The sequence below is a fragment of the Zootoca vivipara genome, chromosome 1 (genome assembly GCF_965207765.1).
Source record: "Zootoca vivipara chromosome 1, rZooViv2.hap1.1, whole genome shotgun sequence".
NCBI lineage: Eukaryota > Metazoa > Chordata > Lepidosauria > Squamata > Lacertidae > Zootoca > Zootoca vivipara.
This window is the reverse complement of record NC_142582.1, coordinates 88417839-88430012: the sequence shown is the minus strand read 5'-3', so window position 1 is coordinate 88430012 and position 12174 is coordinate 88417839. Positions and strand designations below refer to the sequence as shown.

The 12174-nt window shown below is 42.9% G+C and overlaps 1 protein-coding gene across 2 annotated transcripts in view; it reads left to right on the top strand.

Moving 5' to 3' along the window:
• The window catches only part of DCAF5 (DDB1 and CUL4 associated factor 5), a 42671-nt gene extending 36870 nt beyond the window's left edge, over positions 1 to 5801 (top strand). For both annotated transcript variants that reach the window (XM_035113580.3, XM_088669856.1), the window contains exon 9: positions 2967 to 5801. In XM_035113580.3, the coding sequence (XP_034969471.1) occupies positions 2967 to 4748 (1782 nt within the window). In that variant the 3' untranslated portion in view covers positions 4749 to 5801. The remainder of the gene's footprint in view (positions 1 to 2966) is intronic.
• The last annotated feature ends 6373 nt before the right edge of the window (positions 5802 to 12174 follow it).

Below are 12174 nucleotides of genomic sequence, written 5' to 3'. Positions count from 1 at the left end.
AGCCTTTGAGAAGAGACTTTTAAGCTAAATGGAGATTATGAAGCAACGCTGTGATTCAGAGAGAACATAATGGGTGAGTCAAAGGAGAGGACTGCAGAAAAGCTTACTTGGCAGGCAGATGTTGCTCTGTAAGCAATAGAAAGGTAGGGTTGTGTACACTATTGAGAGAAACTGACTGGTCTGTAGAGGGCTTGACACCAGGAGGGCAGTCTTGAACTGAATACTGATGGTAGTGGCAACTTGTCAAACTGTGTGGGAGGGAAAGTTGTAAGGTATTGCTGATTTATACTTTAATGAAAATTGAAATGCACTACTATGTAAGAGATGGAAGGTTTTTTTCAGCCATGTTTCTATGGAGACAACCATAGAGGCAAGCTACTATCTGTCTCTTGCTTTTATAGGATAATTTGATGTAGCACACCTAATTATACACACTTGCAGCAAAATCATAATTTAGCCTACCTGAACACAGCATAAAATATCTTGTTGGCTTGTCACTTAACCTGACATCTCCGAAAGGTCACCTTCCTGCATGTAAAAGGAGTCTGAGGCTTTCCTGGCAACTGCAGGTGATTGTAAAAAAAAAAGGTTGCTCCTTTGAAGGGCTTTGCTTGCTTCTCAACTTCTATCCCAACTCTAAAATCTTCCCAAAGAGTAGCTGTGCTCATCTCTTGCAGCAAAAAACAATCAGTCTTGTGTCTCCTTCAATACGAATGCATATATTGTGACATAAGCTTTCAGAGACTCAAGCCCACTTGTCAGATGCATGAAGGGAAATCTTAGTTGGCAGGTCAACAAAGGAGAAAATGGTATGGTGGGAGTCATGTCTGTCTTGTTACATTCTTTGGTAGCAAGTGCCTTTAAAAGGATTTCTTCTGCAAAGTCATGTTTTTAGGACTCAGGTTTTCAAAGTGGGTGTGGGGACTAGGATTGAGGGTGGTATGAAAGAATGTAGTGAGGGAAGGGTGTGAAGTTCCTGACTTTATTTTCAAATACCGGTAATTGAAGGGGAAATTCAATAGCCATTAAATTTTCTCCCTTTTGATTACTGCCTAACCTGTTCTTTGGTTTTGATACTATCTTTCTAACCCAGACTTCTACAGAAGCATGAGAACTAAAGACCTGTATGTATTTTTTTTTCCTTACTGACATTTGGAATCTCCCCAGATTCCACATTCATGTTGTGATCCAATGGGCGTTCCTTGCAGGTCTTCCTCAAAGTTGGACTCTTCTGTTATTATGCAACTTCTGTTATTGTGCAGAATTAAACTAGGAACAACCTCCACGTGTCTGTACTTTTTCTTCTGGGGGAAGTAATTTGAGGGAGGCATTTCTGAATTCGGCTACTTACTGAACTGGTTCCTTTAAGGACTGTTAAGAGGACCTATCAGGACTCAGCAGCACTACACAACTATACCAAGTCACAAATATCCCCTTCTTGGGCAAGGTGATTAAAAGTGTGGTGGTGCTCCAGCTTTAAGCCGGTTTGAAGGAAGCTGAGCATCTGGACCCATTTCAGTCTGCTTCCAGGCCTCTTCATTGTACTGAAACTGCTTTGGGTGCCTTGACTGATGACTTTGGTTGAGAGAGAAGGGGAATGCAACCATGTGCATTCTCTTTGACTTCTCTGACTTTTGGTAGTGATGACTATGGTATTCTTCTGGACTGAATGGGGGGGGCACCATTTTACTGGGGTTATGTTCCTACCTCCAGGGTCACTTCCAGAAAGGAGCAATTGGGGGGAGGGGTTGTTACTTGACTCCCTAGAAATTGACCTGTGGAATTCTGCAAGGGTCCATTCTGCTGTCTGTCCTGCTGTTTACTTGGCCTGGCCCCTTGGGGTGAAAGGCTGGTAATAAATAGCAGAACTAAAATAAGATAAATATGTAAAGCATGTCTCCCGAAGGCCCAAACCCACAACTTAGATGAAGGTGGGGAGGTAGGGCCTGCTACAGAAGGGCTGTCAAGCAATTAATTTTTTTAAGAAGCAGATTAGGATAAATGGGCATTACCACCAAGCCCTACTATGCTGTTTACTGTTTACCTCCCATGTGCATAGATCTGCTAGCAAAAGAGGATGGATCATAGATGTACACTAACAGGCATGCTCATCCTCTTTTGCAGACACAGCCTTCTGCCTGGGAGGTGAATGGTGTCAGGTGGTTCTGCTCATCTGTGCTAATTCAACCATATATTGGTCTTTTAGTGCTAGCCTAGGTGTATTTTTAAGAAATACTTGGTAGGACAGTGAAATTCTAAGCACCCCCATCAGCTTCATAGGCATACATGATTGGAAATGGCTGCACTGCTGTTATCATGGCATTTGAGTATAGGGGAACCAATACAACAACAACAACAACAACAACAACAACAACAAGTAGTAGTAGTAGTAGTAGTTTATTATTTCTACCCCACCCATCTGACTGGGTTGCCCCCAGTCACTCTGGGTGTCTTCCAACAAAATATAAAAGCACTAAGACACTGAACATTATAGACGTTCAGCTTACATTGTGGAGGCATCCACAACTGCTGAGATGCTGAAACATGCAACTTGAAACACCACAACACGTCTCTAAAACAAGCTCTATCTCTAGTTTCCTGGGAAACAAATGCCTGCCTTACTGCCTAGACTTTTATTCAGAAAGCAACCAAGTATTCTTACCACCTCCTTTCTCTCCTCTCCCCCCTCACTTGTAAACACCTATTAGATAAAAATAGAGCTCTGCAGTCTGGCGTTCATTTCATTTCAAGCTAGGGGGCATTTTATGAGTTGTGAATCCTCAAGTGTAGGTGGGGAAACATTTTGCACGTGAAATGGAACATCTTTGTGAAACCGAGTAAAAAGAATTGTTCTTTAAGATCAGCCACACCAATAGTCTTGCAAAGTGATATAGGTTGCTGGAAAGCCTTAAAATAGCAACTGGGTGATATATATAAAGCAACACTTCTTTTTCTTCTTTTTACAGATCTGGAGTCCTTACCGGCAGCCTGGTTGCACAGGAGATCTGGATGGTAAAATCGAGGATGATTCCCGTTGTCTGTACACACATGAAGAGTACATTAGTCTTGTGCTTAACAGTGGCAGTGGCTTGTCTCATGACTATGCCAATCAGTCAGTCCAAGAGGATCCACGGATGATGGCCTTCTTTGACTCCTTGGTCCGTCGAGAGATTGAGGGATGGAGCTCTGATTCCGACAGTGACCTTAGTGAAAGCACAATCCTGCAGCTCCATGCAGGAGTAAGTGAGCGTTCGGGGTATAGTGAGTCTGAGTCCTCCACGTCTCTGCATCACTCCCCACCTCACATGACAGAAGAATCTGATGAAGCTGCTTATAACTTGGGAACCTTGAGATCTACCGAATCTCCACCAGCCAGAGAAGCTGTGACTTCTCGCCAGCAACGTTTGTCTGCACTGAGGAGGTACCAAGACAAGCGTCTCTTGGCCCTTTCTAATGAGTCTGATTCTGATGAAAATACTTGTGAGACGGAGCTGGATGCTGATCTCTTCCCGAGGCCCAGGTCCCCAAGTCCCGAAGAGAATGACTCAAGCAGCTCCAGCAGCAGCAGCAGCACAGAAGATGACGAGGAACTGAATGAGCGCCGTGCCTCAACCCGGCAACGCAACGCACTAAGGCGCAGGCAGAAGCCACAAAAGGAAGAAAGGACTAATGCAAATACCAGCACAGAAAACGCAAGCACCTACTTAGGCGAAGACCTTTATGATTATCCCCAGATCAAAGTGGATGACCTCTCTCCTTCTCCAGCCTCATCTCCCGAAAGGAGTACTGCAAATACGGAGGTCCGCAAAGAGAAGGTCTCTCCTTGCTCAGAGAGTGAATCTGTAGACAGGAAGATCTACAAAGCTTTCAGGTGGCTCCACTATTCTTATATGTCTTACGCGGCTAACAAAGATGGCGAAACTTCGCATGGAGGTGGTGAAAGTGAAGGGAGACCCGGAACGAGCAGAAAAACCCAAGGTGGGCAGGATCCCTCTACTGAAAGCCGCAACAAGGAAACCTTCAAGGAACGTAGCTCGGCAGAAAATTCTAGAAATGGTCAAGATCATGAATGCGATAATCAGCGGCAGCTGGAGGATCAAGAGAACGTCACCCAAGGGAATGGAAGCAGTGGGCCTGTGGAGCATTCGTTTGAGATGAAGAAGCTCAATGGAAAAGCCACATGCAAAGGCCGAAGTAGTTGCACTGAAGAGCCACGCAGCCAGCCTGCAGGATTTGTGGAGCAGAAAAGTAACCAGAATTGTCAACCTGCACCCAGCCACAACCTACTGGTTGTCTCCAAGGATTCATTTTCCACCGCTGCCACCTGTAGTGGATCTGGAAATTACTCTAGAAACCCAACAGATGACAATGAGGACAGGAACACGGACAATTCCTGTGCAAACCACAATAATGGTCACTTGCACCCTCGCTCTTCTTACCTTAGTAACGGACAGAGTTTTGGAGAGCAGGAGGCTGTGGCCCAAGGAAGACAATTACACTTAAATGCTGATAATGGCAGCCTTGTGCAGACATGCACATCCTTGCACAAGGAATGCAGCCTGTCTGCAACAGACTCTCCCAGTCACACCGTGAGCACGAAAGAGGAAGCTGCCGAGTTGCATCTTTCAGGCAGTGATGGCTCGCAGATCCGTGGGCGACAGAAAAGGCATAGAACAGAGTTTGAAGACACAGATTCTGAGAAGTCTTCCTCGGAAAAGAAGTTAAAAACACACACAGCCTGGGTTTGAAATGTCACAATTCCAGTTCTCCATTCCATTCTCCAGTGGGTCTATTTTAAATTGCCAGGGGCTATGTTGTATAAAAAGATCTAATCAACCTTTAAAATGAGACTGAGTATAGTATACCCTTACAAGATTCTGTTCAAGTAAATCCTTATTCAGACAGTTGACTTATTCTCGTGTGACGTGTGGTGTTTGTTCAGCTAGCTACCTAACGTGGCTGTTGTAAATCTTACTCTTCTGAAGAGAATTATTTGCGTGTTGATACTGTGGGTTTTATAGTCTCATTGACTTGAGGGATAGGCAACTGACATCTATGACTGATGCTTCTGGGGTGTTTTTCTGCACATGAGAATGGGAGCAAATTGGGTGCCGCCTTCTAACCCTCTCCCGTGCTTCTGAAGTCTTAAAGAAGAGTGACTGTTTGATTTGGTGGAAGCATCCTCATGGTTTTTGTATGTAAAGTAACATCACACAGCTGTTTGTACTTAAAGTAATCCAATTACTCATTCAAGAGGCAGGGGATGGTTTTGTTTGAAACTGTTAAGGTAGTATCCAGAATGACCTTGCTTTTCCCCCTTCTTCTAAAGTTAAGCCTCTCCTACCGCAAAGTAGCCATATTTGTCATTGGATTAGAATATAGACTCCACACCAATTGAAATTCACTAGAGGTATAATCTGGAAGCACTGCTGTACTTCCCATGGCTTCGTCCCTAAACTATTACCTGATTTACAGAATAACTTGCAGCAAAGCTACATGAATCTTGTATGTAGCTACAATTCTTGTGTCTGCATGATACTGGTGATACAGTCCAGGAAAGATGGTTAGCGTAACTCGGAGGAGAAAAATGCATATTGATGTACCTAACAAGCTAACTGTGAGCGTAAACTGAATCTTGAGACCCGGTTCTCTCTCCTTTTCTTTTCCTTTTTTTAAAATAATTGATCATCTTGGGAACAGTAGGCTGACTTTAGAGACCCTGGTTTTACAAGTCCTGCACTACAGTTCAAAAGGTGCAGATTGATGTATGGTTTCCAATTAAACAAATATTTTTGTGTGTATTGACTATCTTGTTTTTTATGGTAAACCATAACATTGGTATATATTTTTGTAATAGTTATATACTGGAGAGGGGATGGCCTTGCAGTTCAACACTTGACACTGGTAAATTCTTCTGGGATTCCAAGTACAGTGGTACCTCGACTTACGAATTTAATGCGTTCCGAACGCACATTCGTAAGTAAAAAAAAATTGTAAGTCGAATCCCACAGGAATGCATTGGGAGAAAAAAATCGTAAGTCAAAGCAACCCTATCTAAAAATTCGCAAGTCAAAAAAATCCTACCTAAACCGCATCCAAGATGGCGGACGGAGCTCCGTAATTCGAAACATTTGTAAGTTGAGTCATTTGTAAGTCGAGGTACCACTGTAAACAGAAATGTTAACCAGCCAATTTTCGTATGTTATCTGCAGAGTTTTTTTTTTAATAATGGTGCCGGCACAACCATACTCAACTGGGTGGGGGAGGTGGGAGGGACTCTCCTAGATGCTGTTACGATTTGTACTCTGCTTTTGGGTGGTTTGCCTGTCCCTTCCCACATTACAAAGTAGGTTGGTAGGTGTCAGCCCTACTGCTGTGTCCTTTAGTGATAGCTGGAGCTCTTTTCCTCGAATACTTCACTGCTTTTAGCGTGTCTTAATGATACATTTTGGAAAGTCGAATATGGATTAAGAAGGAGGAGTGGGATGGGAAGATTTTCAGTAGGAGTCCTACTGCACACATGTTTAAGATCTCTTCCCTTTGGTCTCTTCCAGATTTTTGTACATATTGAGCCATTTATGAAATGGCCACCTATACAAATATAAAGGAACTAGTCACAAAACAAACAGCCATCTACTTTGCAGCCTAGTTCTATGCATCTTTAGTCCGAAGCAAGCTCCACTGAGTACATCTGGACTTAGTGATGCATCTAACAAGCAACCCTATCTAATGGCATCCCATTTGCGCAAGGACTTCTGTGCTTCCCCTATCATGCTCCCCAAATATGCTCTGGTGGTGCCCCAATACTAAAGAGCAGATTGGGCAAGGGAGGGGAAGGTTTGCTGGGCAAGCAGAAGTCCTTGCAACAACAGGACCACTTCATTGGATACTGCCCTTAGTCCCACATAAGTTTGTGTAGGATTGCTGGCATAGTTTGCTGCACAAGATTAATGATGGCTTTGTGAAACATTGTACTGAAATGTCTCTTACCCAGGGCTTTCCAAACTAAGTACAAGGACCAGAGCTTCATTCAGGAGGCCCACAAAAGCTCTCCTAAAAATACAATTAAAAACCATACAGCACCTGGCACGGCACATTACAATTACAGTACTACAACAAGGGGGGGGAATCATTAAGTGGCACCAGTACCCTCAGCAATATTCAAGCGGCATGTTTTGGGGGTGGGGGGAGTTTGGGAACACTGTCTTAAAGAATAAATAGAAAAATAAAATGCTTAGCATTGTGACGGAGCATCACTAGTGCTTGAACCTTCTCTTGGAATTTGAGGAGTTCTCCACGTTCCTTGGATCATCGCTTGCTATGGGATTCTTCGAATAGAAGCGTCCTACATTGCTGGATAAGTGTTTTAGAACCAAACCAAAAATGACAGAATGAGGTGCCCTGTTGTGTAGTATTTTGCACAATTTTCCTTTGTGTATATTGTATGCTACTGTGTCAGTGGCTGAAAGGTGGGGGCAGTCATTAATTTGGGGGACCTTTTTAATGATTAATGATGAAAAGGAAAGTGTGTCTCTTGACTCTATTAACTGGTGCTTAGCTTTTCATGCAAAGGGTCTTCTGTAATACACAGCTGCTCAACTAAGCGCTACAGCCCTGGTTTTGGAAGCATTGCTTTATGGCTAAGGTATCACTGGGGAAAGGGAAGGGGCATGAAATGAAAAGGGGGATTTCAGAAGAACTGGAAGACAAGGTAAAGGAGATGAAAGAAAATATACTGCCCAAGGGAGAAGTGGAAGAACAGTGAAAGGTAGAGTGGATATGCTTCAAGTCGAATAACTTGATCTGCTTTACAAATAAATAATATTAATCTGATTGTGGTGTGGTGAGTGTGTAAGTGCATTGAGGAGGGAGTTTCTCCATTGCAAAGATTTGAAAAAGCAAATGCTTATGGTTTTGCAATTGAAAAGCATTGTGCAATAGCATAATAGTTAGCAGATAGATTTTCCTCTCCTGTCAGTGTAACCTGGAACAAGCACAAACCTTGGGGTAATACTTTTGTGTGTGTTTTGTAACTTGAACTTGTTCATTCTGTAGTTTGGAGATTTGCAGCTCTTCCCCCTCCCCCTCCACATTTTATCACTTAAGAAACTATGCTTTACAGGCACATACGTTGGCACTCAAAACAGGTGGAGTTGCAGAGCAGCAGCTCCCAAACCCAACCAAGTCAGCAAAGACTTTTCCTTGAGGACTATGTTGTATTGACTGTTTTTCCTCTCCACCTCTCATTCCTCATTAGGAGACCTTATAGTAAGGTGCCAAAATTTCATTGACTTGTATCTCCCCAAATAAAAAAATTTCTTCCAGTAGCACTTTAGAGACCACCTAAGTTTGTCATTGGTATGAGCTTTCGTGTGCATGCACACTTCTTCAGATACACAAGTGTGCATGCACACGAAAGCTCATACCAATGACAAACTTAGTTGGTCTCTAAGGTGCTACTGGAAGGAATTTTTTAATTTTGTTTTGACTATGGCAGACCAACACAGCTACCTACCTGTAATTGTATCTCCCCAGTAATTTTAAAGAAAATGGGAACAAGCTTTGGCATTTAAAAAGCCAGGAAGTTACTGATATTTTTACTTTGAATATAAAATCATGGGTGGTTATGAATCATGTTGACCAGAATTTCTATGGTAAAAGGTCACATGACCCCAGTTGATAGGACTATAGCACCACCATGCCCATAGATGAGAAATCCCTTCTATCATTTGGCTAGTGAATATTGGGAGACATAACACTGAACCAGCTTAATCATTGGTTTGACAGAACATAGCAGTTATTACATTAAAAAACAGCAAAAACATGACTGCAAGCTTTAACTTATAGCTGCATTGCTTGACCAAATCTGCAATTGATTTAAAGAAGGGTATATTTTTAATAAATGCAGAGTGGTCGTGTATGTGTTGGCTAGTTTGGCTCTGTTATGTTTCTCCTTATGGGGAATGAAAGATAATATTGCAGATGGCCTTTCCTTCCAATGATAAGTAGCAGCTTTCTGGAATTAAATTCTTTTACTACTTTCAATGTTCTCAAAGAGACATTTATATTTTGGTCATAGGTATGCTTGAACACCAGATAACTTTTAATCTAACTGCAGATAGCTCTAGTTTGTGTAAAAATAGATTAAAAATATGCCATGTTAACTGCTGCAGAAATATTCAGCAACCATCTGTGATTGATCCAGGGCTCAGCCATGTGAAAGAAAATACCTTCAGCAAAACTTTTATGGATATTGTACAGATGGTTTGAAAGACTTGTTGCAAAACCTAAAATAATAACATAGCTCTCCAAGTTACCTACTTGCACTGTAAATGAGAACCTCTGTTAACCTAAGATGCTGTAGGAGCATGGCATCCTTAATTCTGCTGCAGAATTAAATATTGCATCTTAGGCTAACCTGCTTAAATTGGCAAGTTGCACTAAGCCAACTTAGACATACTGTATTGTATTCAATGGGGCATGTTCAAGCCATCCACATGTTTGTCACTAGCAATTCATTTACAGTATAGACAATTGCCATCAACTGTAATCATGACCATTGTATATTTGTCCTGCCTTTGGGAAGACTAGCTACTGTTCCTCTATGAACTTTTTTTTAGTTCTGGGACCTGACTGTAGTGTGCCAGACATTGCTTGGTATTCTCCATTTCTCCACGATTAAAATGGCACCCTTCAGGAAACCTCTGCTTCCTTCGATGGCAGCCTTCGATATGGTCGATCACGAACTTTTAGACCACTGCCTTGCCAACGTGGGGATTCAGGGCACAGTCGGGGACAGAGGGTGGCGCTAGGGAGGGAGTTGTTGCCGCGGCACTCCTTGGTGTGTGGAGTCCCGCAAGGCGCAATCCTTTCCCCGATGCTTTTTAATATCTTTATGCACCCCCTTGCCCAGATTGTCCGGAGTTTGGGGCTGGGTTGTCATCAATATGCTGATGACACCCAGATCTATCTGTTGATGGATGGCCGCCTTGCCTCGGCCCCAGACACACTGACCAGGTGCTTGGAAGCCGTGGCGGGATGGCTACGTGGGAGCCGACTGAAGCTAAATCCTTCGAAGACAGAGGTCCTCTGGCTAGGTCGGGACGACTTGCGGCTGGGGGGGCCAACTCCCATCTCTTGCAGGGGCTTCTGTCAAGAGTTTGGGTGTAACCTTCGACGCCTCCCTTTCCATGGAGGTGCAGGTTGCATCCACAGCAAAGGTTGCATTTTTCCATCTCCGCCGTATTAAGCAGTTGGTCCCTTACCTCTCTCGCCCTGATCTGGCCACAGTGATCCATGCGACGGTCACCTCCAGGCTTGATTATTGTAACTCGCTCTACGCGGGGCTGCCCTTGAAGCTGACCCAGAAACTCCAGCGGGTGCAGAATGCCGCGGCGAGGCTCCTAACGGGGTCCCGACCGCGGGATCACATTCATCCAGTGCTTTACCAGCTGCACTGGCTCCTGGTGGAGTACAGGATCAGGTTTAAGGTGCTGGTTTTGACCTTTAAAGCCCTATGCGGCTTGGGACACGCGTAACTACGGGACCGCCTCTCCTGGTATGCCCCGCGGAGGACCTTAAGGTCCACAAACATCAATATTCTGGAGATCCCGAGCCATAAGGTGGCTAGATTGGCCTCTACTAGGGCCAGGGCTTTTTCAGTATTGGCCCCAACTTGGTGGAACGCTCTTTCACAGGAGACCAGGGCCCTGCGGGATTTGTCATCTTTCCGCAGGGCCTGCAAGACGGAGCTGTTCTGCCTGGCCTTTGGGTTGGACTTAGTCTGACCCCTGCGTTTTTCATCCCTCATGGCTTGAATTTGACTACTCAAAATGAGGCTGCATTTTAAATTTTAATACTGTATTTTAATCTGTATTTTGATTAATTGCTTTTTATGTTTTATTGTAATTTTATTGGTGTGAGCCGCCCTGAGCCCGGTTCTGACTGGGGAGGGCGGGGTATAAATAAAATATTATTATTATTATTATTATTATTATTATTATTATTATTATTATTATTTGTTTTTCAGCTTACATTGTTACAGAGGAAAGAGAGAATGATATGCTTGAATTGTGCAAAGTATTTCCTTCCCATTTCTCTTCACAATAACCTTGTGAAGCAGGCCAGTGCTGCTACAATTTGATATAGATGGAAATGAGCTGAAAATTTGTGACTTGACTGAGGAGTTTGTGGAAGAACCAAGTAGAAACGAGGATGTGTTGCCCCAGCATAGATAGAAAAATAGGCAAGATGAATAAACCTTTACAAGTATCCTACTTGCATAAATGTACAACTTGGGCCTAAATTTGTTTTCAATTTGAAATAAATAGATCAAGAGTTATTATGCAGCCAAACTGGTCTGCAGTCCACTAGGTTTAACTTAACAGACTTGTGCTGGCTAGAGGCTTATGGCAGCATTAACATCTGAAGAGACAGATTCCTCCATATGTTCTTATTTGTTTCTGGAACTTAAAAATGACCCAGCCACATGTGTTTGGGGTGAAGCGTGTGCTAAATTTTCTTTCACTCCAAGAGCTAAATTAATTTCGTGCCAAGTTCTGCTCTTGAAAGCAAGAAAATTGACTTGGCCATAGTAGGGGTGTGTGGGGTTTTTCCTCTGTTCTGAAGAACACAATGATTGGCTTCAAGATTGGAAATCTCTGCTGAAGGCTATATTTTATGGTTTGAATCTAAAGTCATTTTGTAGCTGAAATCTGCTGAACTGTTGTAGTCTCACTGCAACTGTAATCCTGATTTCAAAAGGTGGAATAAATTCAATTTCTGGCAACATGTCATTAGGCCATGCCCTTCTAAATAAAATTTCATCAACAGTCTCTTGAAAAAAGTCGTGGCTTCATAGTTTTTTCTCAGTGAATGTCAATAAATGGTCATCATTTGGCATCTGATCTGCATAATAATATTTTTTAAAAATTTCTATACTGCCCTTCATCCAAGAATCAGGGTGGCTTACAACATAAAATCACAAAAATACATAACATAGGAACAAACAAAACCAATAGTCCCTCCACAGTTCAAAAGGCCATAACTGTTTAATTGGTGAGTACAGTAAGACCTTTGAATGGAATAAAGTTTGAGACAGATTAACCCTCCTGCATGTGGTTAGTAAAATCACTCTTGTATCTGATAGTGGACCCAGACACAGTTCCACTTCTA